Source organism: Microplitis demolitor, chromosome 7 (assembly GCF_026212275.2).
Source record: "Microplitis demolitor isolate Queensland-Clemson2020A chromosome 7, iyMicDemo2.1a, whole genome shotgun sequence".
Lineage (NCBI taxonomy): Eukaryota > Metazoa > Arthropoda > Insecta > Hymenoptera > Braconidae > Microplitis > Microplitis demolitor.
The window spans coordinates 10,312,701-10,332,737 of record NC_068551.1 but is presented as its reverse complement, the minus strand read 5'-3'; the positions used below and the strand labels follow the sequence as shown (position 1 = coordinate 10,332,737).

Here is a 20,037-nt window from a genome sequence, read left to right as displayed (position 1 = left end):
GTTCGAATTCCGAAAACCGACTTTCTATCGGATAGAAACGTTTTGAGGTTCTAGGAAGCTATTCTGACTAATCTACGATTATGTCCCAGTGCATGTAGATGTGTTTATACGTCCGTATGTAAATATCTGTAACTTTTGAACAGATGAACCGATTTCGATCGTTAAGAGGTCATTTGACGCGTCTTGTTAATATTTATAAGCTGTTAAAAACTGAGCTTAGTCAATATGGTCCGTTCGGAGATATTTTAAAAATAAAATTTTTCCAAAAAATGTTTTTTTTTGATAATTTTTAATTTGCTCGATGGATTGATTCCAAAATCTAATCAGCTCTAGAACTTTATAAGCCGCGTCGAATGACACCTTAACTATCAGAATCGGTCCATCTGTTCAAAAGTTACAGATATTTACATACGGCCGTACATACACATTTATACACACTTGAACATAATCGTGAAATTTGTCAGAATAGCTTCCTAGAACCTCAAAACGTCAAGATCTGATAGAAATTCGGTTTTCGGAAATCGGACCGAAACCAATAACTTCCCGAATTTGTGAAGATTTTCAATTTTATTAACGGGAAGTTAAAAAACAATTATAAACCATCATTATCCCATTAGGAGACTAGGCTCAAAATTCATGTTCTGGGGAGTAATATTTTTGAAAATAAAAAAAAAAATCGAAGGATACAAACAATCTTAAAATCGCTGTTTTAATTTTAAAATAATAAAAAAACAATGAAATTCATAATGAATACTTTTTTGCATGAATTTTCTAGAAAATTCAACAAGAAACACGAATTGTAAAAAAAAAAGACCCAAATCGGACAATTTTTCACTAAGTTATGGCCATTTAAAAAAAAATCACCGAAATCTTAAAATATTCATATCTCCCGATTGACTAGATGAAAAAATTTGAAAAAATTCATAAAAACCTTTTTCTAAGAGTACAAAATAGTGATCCAATTTCAGCCAAATTGAAGATGCAAAATCCATTGGTAGGACGATTTGGCATGGAATGCCCCATATAGTTCCGATAGTAAATTACTTTTCAGCACATTAAAATCATGCTGAAAAGTGAAATAGTTGATTTTTGGCTTCATTCTATAGTTTCGTCGAGTTATCGAGAGAAATACACATTTTCCCCAGGCCACACGACGCTCGAATATTGAACTTCAAACGCCGGAGTTATAAAAATTTGTTTTTTTTTTTTTGTGAATAACTATGTCAAAAAATTTTTTTGTCGATTTTTGAATTCAGCAATCTTGTAGGAAATTAAATTTTCTACAAAGAAAGGTCCCTTCCCGGGAAAAAACGTTTTTATAAAATTTTTAACAATAATATAAAATTTTATAAAACGGTGTAAGATTTTATAAAATTTCGCAGTAAAATTTTTAAGAAATTTATACAATTTTATTGAATTTCACAAAATTTTATGGAATTTTATAAAAATTTATATCGTAAGATCTTAGTAAGGGAAGTAATAATCAAATGAAATTTTATATAATTATATCAAATTTTATATAATTGTATGAAATTTTATATAATTGTATGAAATTTTATAAAAATTTATAAAATTTTATTGTTCTATACGATTTTATCAAATTTTATAAATTTTATACAATCTATAACAAAGGTGTTATCCTTGTCAAGTCTAGTCACAACTTAGAATTACAGTTGAATATAAGGGCGCCACTGGAACATGGACTCGGCCTTTCAGAACCGGATGTTCTAATTTTTATTGTAAAGTTATTGTGAGAGAGGCGATGAATAATGAAATAGGCTGAAATAATTTATATAATAAAATTAATGTTAACTTTATTTATTATTGCACCTTGCTTTTCCTTTTATTTCTTATAATAACTAATATCTTTTGACAAACCAATATTCTTATGACAAACTAATTCTCATGACACAACTAAATTTCCTCATAACACAACTGAATTCCTTAATTATAATCATCTCCTGGACACTCCCACACGCTTTGTTAAAAAACCGTCCTCTAGACGTTAACCCGCGATATCTTAATACTAATGCCCTCTGGACATCATCTTATACCTAACTTAGTTTTTCCACCGGATCTAAATCACAGACACAGTTCCATTTACCTAACATTAACCTTAAATCTATTTCAATTTTTACTTTGTCTTGTACTTTCAATATCACCAAATTTCTTTTCACTCTAATTTTCCAAAACTCTAAATTCTTAATATAAAATTTTTTGCATTTATTTATTCATTAATTAAATTTGGTTGATTTTAAGTATTAATTAATTCATTTTCCCACTCATAATTTTTCCCTTAATTAATTCTCAATTATGTTTTCTACGACAAAATAATCCGTTCCGTTACAATCATAACCAGCATGACACTTATCCAATTCTATTAATAAATTTTCCGATCATGGTTCTCGGCGTCACGTTTAAGTTTAATTTATTTAGAAATATATTTACTTAAATTATAATTAATTTATCATAAATTTTACGATTAGAATGTGAAATAAATTCGGCCAATTACTAATTAATTCTGGGCCTGAATGTAATTTCCACATGTGACTAGAATACAAGGTTATAAATTGACTAGAAAATTCGGCCAGTGAATCGGCATCACACGGGCCTAAATTTACGGACGGAATTGAGTAAATTATTTAAGTAATAGATTGGATAATGTGGCCAAGGAAACAAAGTCCAGCCTGAATTAATCTATGTCGCGATAAGGAAATTAATTTATCACGGCCGATGGGCCTGAAATAAATTAATAATTTAATACTGAATTTAATTGATTTTACTACGCGATCTTCTACGCGGGAAACGATTCTATTCCGGCCAAAATGCCTTGAATACAATAATACAGAGACGGGGACAAAATGGCGGGACTGAAAGTGAGACGCGATCGAATTTTTTAGAACTTTGCACGAGACACTACACGTGGCTGTAACGGCCGATAGGCCTGAGGCTTCCAATTAACCCGCGAAACCAATAATGTAATAACAACGTATTATCATTAATAATATATTAAGAATAGTATTTTGGAGCTCATGAGCTTGAACAGAGTGGGAAGTTTTAGGGCTAGCCCGCAGGATCAGGTGATTTTAAGATTTTTTAGTGTAAGTAACCAATAAAGTAGTAGACTTTTTACTAAGCCAAAAATATAACTATGTGGTCCAGTAAAAATAGTTATCTTACAGAGAATATTTTGATAAAATTTTATTATAAATTACTGAAACAAATAGTATAATTCGCAAGATGGAGCTGCACTCATCGTCACCTAAAATTTTTGGGTAATTTTTCCTATAAAATTCTCTGCATGTGATCGTGGAAGTAACATTTAAATACTAATGAATCTGTGAATATGGAAAGACAGAGGAGTATTCTAACAAAAGCGTCATTATATACTTCTAGTTGTATACGTGCCAAAGTGAAAAGTTAGATTTTAAGCTTCTTGTTATTTTTCATACATGCCAAAACTTATTTCTCACTAGTGCGATCACACACTAAATATATTTAGGGGTTAAAAAAAAAAACTAGTTTTTTTAGACCACTCGATCTAAAAATAGTAGCGAGTCGAAAATCGAAAGAACTTCACCTTAAAAAAAGAGCTTTTTAGTAAAAGTCTAACAGATGGCTTCGTTGATTTTTTTTCCACTACTTGACACAAATAATTTCTTATTTACTTAACTAGTTTGCAAAGGTGTCAATTTGTCATAACAATGCTTTTGATTAAAAATATCAATATCATAACTGAAACATATAAAATCAATGTTCAAAAATCTCTTTCTTTTTAATTAAAATAAAAAAAAATCTGTAAATCGGTTGACCCTGCGGGTCAGCCCCAAAACTTCCCGCTGTTTTCGAACTCAAATGGCTCAAAACCTTAACTTCCAACGTTTATACCTGACAATACCTTTAATTACATTAGTGTTTTCAGATTTGAAAACGGTACGTTTTATATTGAACTTAACAAAATTCGAGACGTCGAAAATGCTTAATAAACAAGCGTTCGTAACACTTTTACTCGCGATTATGTTCTGAAAATCAATTTAAATAGGCAGAAATCAATATCAGTAATTCAAATAAGGATTTCAATGACTTTTGACTAAGATCACAGCTTTCATACACTGGTCACAAAAATTAAGGGATACAAAAAATATTCCATATTTTTGAGTTATTTTCAACATTCTGTAACTTGTCGAAAAATGGTCGTAGAGTAAAAATAAGAGAAGCAAATTGTAGCCTCTAGTTTGTAGTTTGCAGATCTGGACTTTAAATTTTTTTATCATGCATGGCTCCGGAGTAATCCTAAGAAAACTGACGCAAAAAAAAATTCCCAAATTTTTGCTCGTGTTCGAAAAAGTCTATGGGCTTTAATAACTTTTTTTTTATAATTTGACTTTATGACTATTTTAGAAAATTTCGTTCCCCTTTAATTTGCCGCCCTACAAAAGTCTCTATGATGATTTGACGCGGAGTTATCATTGATCAAAATAAAAAAGTCCATTTTGGCTTTGACAATCAATAACTTGGTACATATTGGTCGTACAGAGAATAGAAGTAGAGTTTTTGAAACTGCAAAATATTCTCTTTGAGTCACAAATAGTGGCTTTTGATGAAAAAAATTTTTTTGAAGCGATAATGTTGATTAAAAAACAGGTAAAAATTCGCATATTTAAGAATATTCGAAAATCTTGGTATAACTTTGGATATAACAGATAAACAAAGGATACCGTCGGTTTTTTTTCAACCTTGGTGTCCTGAAAAAACTGAAAATTTCAAAGCGCTGCGATTTTTCTTTCTTAGTATTCTAAAGCTTTAAATTTATCGTTTTCGCCAAAAATCACAATAATGGGTAGTTTCTAGGTTTTTGTTCGTTTTTTTAATTTAAAAATGTTTTTTTTCACCGATAATCCCAATTTCTTTGATAAAAAACATTGATTATCGAAAGCAATTGAAAAAAAAAATTTTTTTTTTCAAAATTAGCATTACCTAAATTGTACCACGTGGAGGTTGCTCGGTTGGATTTACCAAGTTACAGTATGTTGAACATCAGTCAAAATTTAGAATTTTTTTTATATTCCTTAATTTTTGTGACCAGTGTATATATAGGATTCGAGAAAAATGTTGAAAAAGGTGTTTTTTCAATTTTTTGTTGGTAATATTATTTAAACCAAAGAACGGATTGCATTACACTATGTGGTGATCGAAAAAGACCATGAAAACGAAGAGATAGTATGATTTTGAACACATTATAGTGCATTATATTATGATTCATCTGGGAAAAATTATATAAAATGTTATTTTTAAAATTTTCTGTCGTTGATATCTTTTGAACTAATCAACCGATTTTGATGTTTAATAACTTAATGGGCGCGTTTTATTGACTTCTAAAGCTGACAAAATTAATAAATGATTGATTCCGTTATTTTAAAGATATTCGCGAAAAACCGTTTTTCACGAATTTTCTCTGACGATATCTCTTGAACTAATAAACCGATTTTGATATTTGAGGTGGCAATCAGTGCGTTTTATTGAGTTCTAGAAGTACTTAAAAAACTGTTTTTTACCACTTCTTTTTCCGACATCTCTCGAACGAATAAACTGATTGAGACTGCTCTTGCAGCATTCGACGCGTTTTATCAAGTTTTAGAGCTGATTAGATTTTGGAGTTGATCGATCAAGCCGTTCATTAGAAATTTTGAAAAAACAAAAAAAAATTTTTTTGTTTATTTTATATATACTAAGCCTATTTGACCGATTGATGTAAAATTTACAGGAAAGTTGATGACTAGCAAGCTCTTTCAATTGCTACAAAAACCATTTAAATCGAATAATTAATTAAAAAGTTATAAAGAGTTTACATACATGTATACAGACACACAAACATACACACCCATACATACAAACACTCGGAAATCATTCTGAAAATAGTCAGAATAGCTTCTTAGGACCTCGAAACAACAACATCTGATGGAAACTCGATTTTCGGAAATCCGGGTGAAAACAATAACTTCCCGAATTTTTCGAAAATCTTTGATTCTCTTAGCGAGAAGTTAAGAAGTTTTAAAATAAAATGCGATTCAAATGAAATTTCTCCGGATTTTGTCCCGTTAAATAGCTAATCAAAAGCATTTACTGAAAATACGTCTTTTTTCTTAAACTAACATAAAACATACATTCTTAGAAGCCAATCAGGTTTCAGCTCGAGAATAGTATACTATGGTACACGTTGACTAGATACCGAATTATGCTACAACCGTAACATAAGCCTTAATGCGAATAATGTGAGGTCTCGATTGTCAGATTCACCCCCTACTTAATCTATAGTATACATTGGCTTTTTGTAACACCTGCTGTATAAATTCAATTAGAAAGAACCACAAAATTGAAAAAAGTAGAAACTTTTTTGTTTTCATTAAAAAACACGGAACATAACAATTTTTACTTAAAAAATTTACGGTTAAATTAGTCAGACAATATAAAGCTGTCTATTGAATCTCCACATGATCAATGCAGAATAGTTCATTGTAATTAATAAGAACAATAATAATAATTAATTTCAATAAGATTTTAATTCATTGACTCGATGCGTTTCTGTCTTCTTTCAACTCGTCGTAGATACTAATAATCAAAGATAGATAAATGAAATGAAAATAACTGGTTCTGACGTCTCTCTAAGGCTTTAACAGTAAACTCGAAATTATAAAATTACAGAATACTCATCAAATTTGTGCAGCAATATTTAACGGTTAGTTATTTTAATTTTAAGAGAAATCTCAAACAAAAAAATAAAAAATAATCGTTCGGCAGTTGGATTCAAACTCGAGTCCTCTCGAGTGCGAAGTGTCTGACGCCTGGACCACTTGGCCACCGAAGGGCCGTTACTTTACATTGTTTTTAAGATCCATATAGACGATTTGAATAGTCATAAGTCACGAGAGCGCCTCTTGCGGAGGGCATAGTTACTATTTTTACGATGTAACATCGTACTTTTTATAGCTCCCATCGTATTATAACAGAGGCAAAACTGTAATATTTATTTTAATAAACAGTAAATAGAAATATTAAATATACGAATAAATATAGTTTTTAAAGTGTAATTCTTATTTCTTTTTTTTTTTTACGTTGTTAAATTGTAATTTTTAATCCTAAAAGTCTTTGTTAAAATTACGATGTTAAATAATAAAAAATATAACCCACATAGTAAATTTAAAAATAAGACATTTAAAAAGTGATGTTAATAAAAATCTAGTCCACGATTACGATGTTAACATCGTAAATTTTGCTAGAATTTTCTATCCGTGTGTTTATACATAGACATCAACATGAAAGTTGTTAGATTGAATGTATTATTCTCAAATACATTTATTGTTGAGGTTATTGCTCTTGTGATAATAGTAGAGTTTGCTTTTGAGAACAGTTGATAATGACTTTAGAGAAATGTGATTATGGATTTAAATGCATTTGTTGACCCCTATAATCAAATGCTTTTGAGGAACACAGGAAACCATTTGCTTTTTGACAAATTATTAACTACCGATCGGTAAATGGTTATTGAAGATTTGCTTTATGCAGATTTCATAAGGCGCAACAATCAGGCATGCGTTTAATGAAAATTATTGTTTTACGGTTCTTTACATTCAATAAATTAATGCTTTGATCACGATCAGGAAAACATCATAATGTAAATTTACAGAGACTTAAGTCTCTTCTTAATAAGAATCAAACTGCAAAAGAATAAATTATTAAAAACTACGACAATCTATATTCAATATTTTCTTGTTCGCACCACATTCCCCTACACATATAAATTTATATTATTTAGGAGGTATATATATACCTCCGAACCAAGTTCAATATGTACGTATATAATTCATATCTAATATATTTTTTCACAGACACTAAAATTTTTTTTTAATTTTTATCTTTTGTAAATAAAAAAAAAAATTGTTTTAAACAATGGATAACCAAAGAAAGAAAAAAATTTACATGATGCATATTCAAATATCGTGGAATGGTGCCTTGAATTAATATGCATAGGATGACATTACTGGAGCATAGAAACGTTTCACAAGGTTCAGACTACCTAGCGTACACATTTCCGATCTTAATTTTAACTGCGGTTGTTTGTAGCCTCCAGATGATTGTGCATTTCATTCAGACATTTGATTTGACATGACAATAACAATGAAAAATGAAAGAAAAAAAGAACACAAATACAAAACAATAGAAAGTAATTGCACAGTAGCTAGAGGCTACTATAAATGACACACTTTTAAATAAAAAAAAATCCATTTTATCCAGAATGAAATCACTTGTGCTGATGGCCAGACAACGTTATTGGTCCTTCACCATTTATCACTGTCTCTCTCGAGTTACCCCGACAGCGCGATAAAATCATACTCATACAGGCGTATAAAAAGTGCACACGATAGTCGTGCCAATCGAATCAATTAATCATTGAGCTGCAAAAAAATCCGTTTTCCAACTTACCAAGGATGACGAGCTTGACCGTTCTTCCAGAGAGTAGCTCTTCATGGTCATTCTCAATAGTGCATTTCCATATACCATCATCCTCTAGTCTCGCGCTGTCAATGTGAAGTGCAGCTGTTGAGGAATCCCCAATGTACCTATGACCTGTTCCGCTCATCTCTGTTCTAGTGTCTATTGTAATCATGTCCACTGGTAAATCATTGTGCAACCATTTTGCTGGTCGCATTCGGTAATTTCTAGAAGACACTCTGCTATTATCATAAAAAATATTGATGTTAAAATTAAAGAAAGAAAAAATAAATATTAGAAACCAAAGCAAGACGCAATCTTGACATACAGTTTAATTATAAATTTTTGAAAAAATGGATTGATTGTCTAGTCCTGTGGGTCAATTACGAAATCCCGCTGTTATGAGCTTTTCGAGCTTTAAAATATTGTTCAACTTGTTTTCAAGCTTTGAAAACTCAAACATATTTTTCATACTACCCGCATTGGAATTGCAAGTTTAGCTAGTCGAAATAAGTCAATGTCAGACTAATGTAGATTAGCGAGTTGAAATGAATCAATTTCTTCTCTAAGGATAAAAATGTCTCCTTCCAACCTGCAAAATTAGTTTCCGACTTAATTTGAGTGCTGTCAATATGGCGTTTGTGTATCCTATGTGTGTAAATAGTCAAAATCTTTTAAACAAATTGATCGATTGAAATCGGACTTATTGTAATCAAACTAGTTTATCAAAACTTAAGTCTTGTAGAAATTTAAGACAATGTGATCAATTCAATTTTGCTTTGTTTCATAAATAAATCTTTTACTTTACTTCGAATTACTTCAGAATTCCATAGTCCGATGAGATAAAAATTTTACAAAACTATTTATCTTAACAATCTCTTTGGATTCATTTTAGAAATTTCCTTAGTTTCGTTTTTTCATAAAAATTCAAATTTTCTTATATAATTTTTCTAATATTAATACTAATTATTATTTTTTTTTAATTATTCCAGTGTATAGCCGTATTCGCGACTTTTTACACTTTCTGCCTTTATCGATATAATCGAAACTGCCTACTTTTTTCTACCTTCATTGTGCGACTGTGGCCCGACTTGTGCTTATTGGCAGGAAGCGCGACGAAAACGACATCTGATGATTACAAAAAATCATGCTCGATAACTTTAATAGATAGATAAAATCAGTGTAAAAAATAAAAATTCGTTATAGAATCAAAATCTAAAAATTTATATATGATATAAATAAAAAAGTGCAGTTGTATTTTTGAAAGAAAATTAAATTGAATATATTTCGATAAAGAGAGTAAGTATAAAACATTCTGATTAATATCAAATACAATTCCCGGGTCAAAAAATTAGATCTGTTTTAAAATAAATGATAAATTCAAATATTTTTTTTTTAATTCAAGTTTATAAATCGTATTTTTTTTATATAGGAATTTAATCTGTTTTTGCCCGTACTATTCCTTATCCAGGCCTATATCAGACTTATTTTGGTACGATATTTAGTCCGTTTTAAATCGGGTTTAGATTAAAAACAGATTTTTTTATTATCATTATTGGTCTGTATTCAATTGTTTTTGAGGACAAAAACAGACTTTATTTACTATAATTTTTAGTATGTTTTTGATTGCTTTTAGATCTAAAACAGGACTTTTTAAAAATATAAATAATAATAATAATAATCTAGATTTATAAATTTATTTTAAATTTCTTAATATTTGAAACGCTTATGGGCTTCCGTAATAAGATGTCACAAGAATTTTGATGTTATCTAATGCCAAAATATTTTCGATTTTATCCGACAAATAAGAAAAATTTTTTTGACATTTTAAGAATATTTTATCACTTTTATTCAATGCTATAAATATTCAGTCAAGACAACTAAAAATTAAGCTGTCAAACTTTCATTAACGGCCGACAATTTTAAACAAAAAATACTAAATAAATAGTAAACAAAATATAATCAATTCTGTAACTTAATATGTTTTTTATAAATGGCCGTATTCGCTGGCACTTTTTTTTGGCGCAGGCGCGTTTAATTTTAATCTGCACATGGTCAAAAAAAAGATGGCTATTATTCATTTATTTATTTATTTACTCAAAATGTGTCATATCTGACTTCAAAATCAACCTATAGTATTATTAGCTTAAAAATATTAATAAAAATATATCTGCTGAATCGCATTTCGTAAAGAGTATTTGTACAGAAAAAATTTGATATGCAGTTTACCCGATTGTATTTTTTCTTGAGTTCCTATTGAAACCCAAGTAGGATATCATTCACTAGACTCGGGATCCAAATGAATTCTCTTTGTTATGATGATGATTATCACGATGATCTATAAATTTTCTATGGATTTTCTCACACACTGCCCTGATTGAAAGAAACGATTCGAAACGATTTGCAATGTTAAGTGCCTGTCAGAAGGGTGATTCAAAAGTATTCAAAGTTCTCGAAAGCATTAAAAAATATTAAAACATTTTTTTTTCTCATTGTTTTAAATCGTTTCTTTTATAAAGGTGACAAGACTTGATTTTCTATGGATTTTCTTAGACAGTAACAAGCCCTGATTTCCTATAGATTTTCTATAGGAATTTTTAGAAATTCTTGAACCCAACATTTTCTTTTTGAAGATTTAAGGTCAGTAAGTAAGTAAGAAAGTAAATCTGTATTATCGGGAATCTGCACATTCGAGATCTAGATCATCAATACATTTGCCTTATTGGGATCTGTGTGATAGACATCCACTCATTTGTCTGTTTACTCATAATGTGTCATATCTGACTTCAAAATTAACCTATAATAATATTAGTTTCAAAATATTAATAAAAACATGTTTGCTGAATTGCATTTCGTAAAGAGAATTTATAAATCATTATGATAATCATCATCATAACAAAGAGAATTTATTTAGATCCCAAATCTAGTGAATAATATCTTATTTGAATTTTAATATGAACATAAGAAAAAATACAATCGGGTTAATTGCATACCAGAATTTTCTGTACCGATACTCTTCACGGAATGCGATTCAGCAAATACATTTTTATTAATATTTTTAAGCTAATAATACTGTAGGTTGATTTTGAAGTCAGATATGACACATTGTGAGTAAATAAATACATAAATAAATAAATAATAGCCATCTTTTTTTTTTGAGCATGCACAGATTAAAATTAAGGGCGACTGCGCTAAAAAGAAGTGCCAGTGAACACGGCCAATATTGCCCATAAATAAAAATTTTCTGAGTCCATAATTTAATCTACTTTTGTCCTTGTAAATTTTCAGAACTCAAATTTTTTGAAGTTCAAGAATTAATCTAGTTTGGTCTGCCCGTAACTCAATAGTTTTTTAAAATAACAGGCTCAAAACAGCTTAAAGTTATTGTAAAAGATCAAAAACAGATCAAATAGTCCAATTAGACTAAAATCAAATCAAACTTTCCAGTCCGGATAGATCAAAAACAGATTAAAATTTTGATAGAAGTTCAATAACAGACCAAGTAGTCCAAATACAGTCCAGTTAGACTAAAATCAGATGAAATTTTTCGATCCGGGTTATTTTAGAATAGAATAAGGTTAACAAATATATTTTTATATATGTCTCCTATATGCAGATTGGCTCGAATATATCCGGATATATATTTTTCCCATATGGGAACAGTCATTAATTTTTTAATACCCTCTGTATATGTTCGCAACAAATATTTTGACTCGCTCTCTTCAAGTGTCCGTTGTATTTATAAGGTACAAGGTTAGAATATATAAGTGATCTGTTAAAATATATTTATAGTCAAAGGTGATGAGTACAGGATAAACATATAGTTTTTAAAATTTCCAATAGTAAAAATAATTATCTTGAATTGTAGACTCATGCCATAAATTAAAGGAACTGTAAAATTTTAGAAATTTTTTAGTAATTTTTGCAAGACTGTAATATCGTGAAAAATGATTTTATCAGGATTTCAAAAAAAGCATTTTATATCTTGAAATATTTAGTTTCGAAGCATTTTTATGAAAATTTTTTTCAGAGCTTCAGCTATTACACAAACATGAGAAATACCGCAAGACAATAATTTCCTAAATTTTTTCTTTTCTTTGAGAGAGTCTACGGGCTGTGAAAAATTTATTTCAGCTAAACCAATGTCTAGGTCGTTTAGCAAATTTAATCAGCTATAATTTGAATTTTTTTTTTCAGATTCGTACGACACTTTGTCACTGAGATATCAGCCTTTAAACGAAAAATGATCCTTTTGGGTTTGATCATCGATATTATAGGTACCAATGATCGCACAGTAAATTTGAGGGCAGCGTTAAAAACTTTAATAAATTCCCTACAAGAGCCTTCCATCAATTTTGAAAATAAAAAATGTTTTCTTTATCTTTAACATCCATTAGAAGAAAGTACAAAAAAATGACTTTTTTTTTGGTTTTTTAGTAAATCAACCACTACTTGGTAAATATTGATGAAAAGACTAATGTTATCAAGTACTTCATTAACTCAATAAACCTCCAATAACCCTGTAAATTTTTAAATTGATCTATTGAACCGATTTTCGGGGTTGATTGATCAAAGTTTTGCTAAACAATTCAAGGAACAAGTTTTGTTCCTTTAATTGTGTAATCATAATCGAAAAGAAAAAATAATTTTTTTTAGACTTTTTTTATATGTTTGCGTTGGTTACTCAGCAAACGCAAAGAAAAGACAATAAACGAAAAAAATTTTAAAAAAATCAAAAGAACAAAAAATTAAAACTTGTTTTTTTTTGTGGTCGATATTTTTGTTTTTTTAATTTAAAAAAAAAAATTTTTTTGACTTTCCCTAGCATTTGCTGAGTAGACAACGCAAAAATGTAAAAAAAGTCGAACAAAACTTGTTTTTTCATTTTCATTATGATTACACAATTAAAGGAACAAAACTTGTTCCATTAATTGTTTAGCAAAATTTTGATCAATCGACCCCGAACAACGGTTCAATGGATCAATTTAAAAATTTACAGGGTCATTGGAGGTATATTCAGCTAAACAAGTACCTGGCAACATCAGTCTTTTCATCGATATTTGCAAAGTAGTGGTTAATTTACTAATAAACAAAATAACAGTATTGTTAACTTTTCACTAAAAAAATTGTCAATTTTCAAAAATTCGGGAAGTTATTGATTTCGGTCCGATTTTCGAAAATCGAATTTCCAAGAGATCTTGACATTTTGAGATTCTAGGAAGCTATTCTGACTAATTTCAAGATGTCCGAGTGTATGCATGTATGCATGTGTGTACTTACGTACGTACGTAAATATCTATAACTTATGAACGGATGAGCTGATTTTGATCGTCAAGGTGTCATTCGACGCAGCTTGTCAATATCTAAAAGCTGGAAAAATCTGAGCTTGATTGGTAGGGCTCGTTTAGAGATATTCCAAAAGTAAACTTTTTTCAAAAATGTTTTTTTTGGATAACTTGTAATGTACTGGATGAATTGATTCCGAAATCAATTGGGCTCTGAAACTTCATAAGCCGCGTCGAATGCCACCTCAACTATCGAAATCGGTTTATTTGTTCAAGAAAACCGATGTCGAAAGAATTAAAAAAAAAAAAAATTTTTAACTTTCCGCTAAGAAAATTATTATTTTTCCAAAATTCGGAAAATTAGTGGTTGCACCCCGATTTTCGAAAATCGAGTTTTCATCAAACGTCGACGTATTGAGGTCCTAGGAAGCTATTCTGACTATTTTCAGAAGGATGTCCGAGTGTCTGTGCACGCGTGTGTCTGTGCACGCGCGCGCGCGCGCGCGCGTGTGTGTGTGTGTGTGTGTGTGTGTGCCTCAACCATCTCAATCGGTTTATTCGTTCGTAAGATATCGTAGGAAAAGAAATGCTAAAAAATGTTTTTTTCCGAAAACAATGTCATACAATAGTATTTTCGAGCTCGAAGAGCTCGTAAACAGGGGAAGTTTCAGGGCTGGCCCGCGGGGTCAACCGATAGACAGATTTTTTTTTGTATTTTTGAAATTTCTCCAAAACGACTAGATAAATCAATTTCAAAATCGGATCAGCTGAAAAACTCATAAAATGCGTCGATTACCACCTTAACAGTCTTAATCGGTTTGTCCGTTCGAGAGATATCGTTTGAGAAAAAATGGTAAAAAACATTTTTTTTTCGAAAACAAAGGCTGACAAGAGTATTTTCGAGCTCGAAGACTTCAAAAATGTATCTACAACAATTTTTCGAGCTCAAGGAGCTCGAAAACAGCGAAAAGTTTCGGGGCTGGCCCGCAGGGTCAACTGATAGACCGATTTTTTTGTACTTACTTCTAATGGATGTTAGAAATAAAGGAAAAACATTTTTTTTTAAATTGATGGAAGGGTCTTGTAGGGAATTTATTAAAATTTTTAATGCTGTTCTCAAATTTACTGTGCGATTATGGGTACCTGAAATATCGATGATCAAACCCAAAAGGATCATTTTTCGTTTGAAGGCGTATCTCAATGACAAGTTGTCGTACAAATCTCAAAAGGAAACTTCAAATTAAAGCTGATTAAATTTGCTAACCGACCTAAACATTGGTTTAGTTGAAATAAATTTTTCACAGCCCGTAGACTCTCTCAAAGAAAAGAAAAAATTTAGGAAATTATTGTCTTGCGGTATTTCTCATGTTTGTGTAATAGCTGAAGCTCTGAAAAAAATTTTCATGAAAATGCTTCGAAACTAAATATTTCAAGATATAAAATGCTTTTTTTGAAATCCTGATAAAATCATTTTTCACGAAATTACAGTCTAGCAAAAATCACTAAAAAATTTCTGAAATTTTTCTGTTTCTTTGATTTATAGCACGAGTGTATATAGTTTTTTTTGCAGGATGATATTTTTGATACTTACTATGGTAAAAATTAAAACTCAGACCATAAATTTTACAGTTTCAAACAATCAAAATCTTCGAGTCGATATGAATAATTTCATAGTCGATCGTTATTTTATCTTGTGCAACCAAACTTATAATTTGTATTCTAAACCCTCATTTTTATTATTTGGAATAATAAAAAAATATATATTTTTTTCTTCGTTCTACTTTATATTTGTTTATTTTGAATTATTTACTTCTGGCTTTTACCGTTGCTCTTGTAGTATAAGATTACATTCGAGTTACTGATTTCACCTTCTCTGTCTCCCTTTTTCTATTTTTTGTTGTCTTATCGTCGTGCATCTAATTTATCACATCCTTCTTTGTATTATGAATAACTCATTTAGTCGGTACAATATATAGTTTTTCAAATTTTTATATGAATAATTATCAGAAAAATTTTAGCCGACTCACGGGATCGAACCACTGAACCTTTCGCGAACAGACCCCAGTCTCTGGCACTTTGAAGGCTCGGCAGATATTATTATATCTGCTCAGATATAATCATGTATACATCGTATTGTTATTGAAAATTGTTTATATCTAGTTATTTACACTCACGCAATTACATACATGGGTCAGCGCAGTGGATAGCATCAAAGACTTTGAATCGAGCCCAGCAGTGACCGGGATTTTTTCATTAATTATAATCATTTCCAATTCCTCTAAGTAACGTTCATAATATATATGAGATTACATTACGGATTGAATTAAAATTATCTTTTTTTTTTCGCAATTTAATATTTTTTTTTATAGGGATCCCCGGAGAAAAAGTCTCAGATTTGACCACATATAATTATATCTGATCAGATCTAGCCAGATCTCGCCAGATAGAGACAATTCAAAGATCTGGCCAGATCTACTTTGATAGATCTGATCAGATATAATTATATGTGGTCAGACCTAAACATTTTTCCCCGGGTTATTCATCGTGTCCAGAAAAAAATTGTTATGACAGCCATACTTCTATAGTTAGCAAGCCTAATTCGATATAATTATCATCACAATATAACTAGAGTAACCACTTTTTACAATTTACAGTTTTACTATATACTATATACTACATCCCGGGAAAAAATTTTTTCATTAAATTTATAACGTTCTTCTCTATTTTACGCGTTCCACGGCAGAGTGTGGTTGGCGATCAATAGCCGATATGGCTCTCCGTTGGTGAAAATAACTGAAAAAAATAAAATGATAACAACCGAAGTCCCACCTAAAGATATCCCAAATCTTCCTGGACACACAGCTCTGCTCAGGCTGGGTTAGACAATCCTAGTTGGGGGCCAGTTCGTGTGCCTCACGAACAAAATTCAAACAAAGTAAAACCCACCGAAGAAAAATGAAAATGAAAATAAAAATAAATGACAGGGTAACAGTTTCAGATTTTAGGAAAAGGAAAGCAAGAAAAAGATAGCAGTAGTGTAAATAAATAAAATTTAAAGTAATACCGGGTTGTTGACCATTTATTTCAACTTATATTTTAAATAATCAATTAATTAAACAATGGTATCGCATACCCAAATAAACAATATCAAACAGATAATAATAAATCACTTACAAAGTAATACGGTATGCATATACAAATTATAAAGGAAAACAATAATGCCGTATATAAAAACAAATCAATATCAAATGCAGAGATAATTCACCGCATGTCTTTCTCGCACGTGATAGAGAAAAAGAATAATTAAGTAATAATACTCGCAAATAATAAGTTAATATTTGTAAATTATCTTTCCACTCGCATGTGATATTTCAAACATAAATTAAAAGAATCTCGAAATAATTCTTAAATATTTCCAGTAAAATAGTTCTCGATAGAATGTTTCCACTGGTGTATATTACGCAGTATTTACAACAATCTCAAAATAAATTAATAATTATATCAACAATTATTCAGAAAATCCATAATAATTATAAAAGAATACTCATAAATTTTTGGTATCACTCGCACGTGATAATTCAGAACAAAAATAATAATATAATATTTAATAATACTTAGAATTAGTAATAATTACGTACAGTAATATCTAGAAACTCTTGTATCACTCACACGTGATAGTAAAAATAATGACGTAGAAAGTAATAATTATAGCAGCAATAATTTACGTTAATACTAAGTGATAATGAAAAATAACCAAATATTTATTACGATCAATATTTGGTGATGATAATATAATACTGAATACTTTTACTGATTGTATTAGCATCTACTGGGCACAATAGTCACGCATTCCATCATATGCTTATGACAAATTGTTAATACTCAGAATTCACTATCTCTCTTACTCTTATGCTATAGACGAATGATTACCAACGCGGGAACCAAATTACACGCCAATGTGTTAGCCAAAAAAGTACTTACAGTTTACGTATTATTCAACTCCCGTGCCCATGTAGGAACTTACAAGCTCTGACAACGGGGCTAAGCACGGACCAGGACTGGGTAACCCAGCTCTGGCTCCCCAGTGTCGGCCCTAGCTAAGGCCCAGTCGTGGGCAACCTAGCTCTGGCTTCCCAATGTCGGCCCTAGCTTAGGTCCAGTCGTGGGCAACCTAGCGCTGGCTTTCCATCCTTGGCCCGAGATTAAACCAGAACTAGTAAGCCCAGATCTGGCTTCCTAGTGTTGGCCCTAGCTAAGGCCCAGTCGTGGGCAACCTAGCTCTGGCTTCCCAATGTCGGCCCTAGCTTAGGTCCAGTCGTGGGCAACCTAGCGCTGGCTTTCCATCCTTGGCCCGAGATTAAACCAGAACTAGTAAGCCCAGATCTGGCTTCCTAGTGTTGGCCCTAGCTAAGGCCCAGTCGTGGGCAACCTAGCGCTGGCTTTCCGCTGTTGGCCCCAAACGAGACCCAGTCATGGGTAACCCTGCTCTAGCTCTTCAATATTGGCCCAAGCTTGAACCAGAACTAGTTCACCGAGCTCTGGGTTTCCACGGTAGACCCTAGCTAGGACCCAGCTATGAATAACTTCTACCCATACAGGAAGCCCCCGAGTTGAACGACGGGGCCATGCCTGGGACATTATTGGGAAGCCCGTCTTGGCAAACCTATACTGTCCCATGCCTGGGCCATAACTGGTTAATTAGTATTGGCCATTCCAATGATTACCCAGGCTTGGGCCAAGACTGAATACCCTAGCTTTGGCCAACCCTAGAGTCACCCTAACATGGGCCAAGATTGAATAACCTAGCCTCGGCCGTTGGATGGTTACCCTAACATCGGCCAACACTAGATAACCTAGCCTTGGCTAAGCCGAGAGTCACCCTAACTTGGGAATTATGGTGGTAGAGTAAGATAATTAAGCTGGGTTCTTGATAAATAATCAATTAAATTTAATAAATTTTATTTTAAAAAATTATGTAATTATAATATAAATAATACGAAATTATTTTTTTCTTTCTTAATCGAAAATATAAATTAAATTGCTCTTTATATTTCATAAAACCGAGTGGTTGTAGTAAAATGAACAAGTAGAACATATAAAAGTTTCAATTGAACGTTAGTAGGTTCGTCCAGTAGCCAGCGTTCAAACCCAGCAATCAGAAGGACGGCAATTCGCGCCCAGAGCCCAGCAGAATTTTCACCGAGTTTTTTTCACGTTATTTACTTCACTTAAATAGTTTAAACGTTAATGATCCCAAACTCTAGTACTTTAATAATAATAAATTTTTTTTTAATTGAATTTATGTGTTTTTTCGATGCATGGGCCAAGTCTGGCAACCAAGCATGGGCCAGGCCTGGCAACCAAGCATGGGTTAGGTCTGACAACCAAGGTTGGACCAGGTCTGGCAAGCAAGCATGGGTCAGGGCTGGCAACCAGGCTTGGCACCCAGTTATCATTCCAGACTTCTACCAAGGCTGGAATAAGGCTGGCTTACAAGCTTGGCCCAGAGTTCAACATAGTTGAACCAAGCCTGAGCCAAGCCTGGGCCCGTCGTACTTTCCTGTCTGTAAATGTATTTTCCTTTATGCGGTTTATCAAAATACTCAAATAATGCCAATGGGTTTATATTATCTACTCAAAATACCAAATGGCGACAAGTTTATAATTATTTTAATGTAACAGAGCACACACGCTACTCTTACAGAGACTTTCCCACGTCTGACCATGGCAGCACGTGAATCTCATGCCGGCACCTAGGCCGACGCCATTTTGTCGTATATCTCACTTCGACTAATGGAGATATACAACTGTCGCATGTTATTTCTTTACAGTACCACCAACGTACTACATAACTTCGGCCGTGTAATTTATCAAGTTCCCGACGCTAAACCACCAATTGTATCTTTCATAATTAATTCTTAATATGGTTTACCGAAAAATCAACCAATTGTTACGCCCAGCTAAATGTTGAACCTAATATTTTATTAACGTTTATTTCCTAAATTAAAATTTAGTCGACGACCAGATTTTACTTTTTCTATTTATAAAATTCTGAGCGATAAGATCTACAATGCTTTTAAAAGATTTAGACTTGTTTGCTTTGACATTTGTTGAAATGCTAGAGCAAACAACTAAATGTAATTTTAATGACCCTTCAGGTAATTGTAAAGGCCCAGAGGCCATCTGGAAACACTTCCCATAGAAAAACCGAAATAATTATCAACAAAAGTGTACGTGGAATAAGTAAGCCGTAAATAAATTT

The 20,037-nt window shown here is 31.5% G+C and overlaps 1 protein-coding gene across 1 annotated transcript in view; it reads right to left on the bottom strand.

The window, feature by feature from the left end:
- The window catches only part of LOC103569172 (hemicentin-2), an 838,835-nt gene that overhangs the window by 225,334 nt on the left and 593,464 nt on the right, over positions 1-20,037 (bottom strand). The window contains exon 4 of the mRNA XM_053740875.1: positions 8,482-8,732. Coding sequence (XP_053596850.1) covers positions 8,482-8,732 — 251 coding nt within the window. The remainder of the gene's footprint in view (positions 1-8,481; positions 8,733-20,037) is intronic.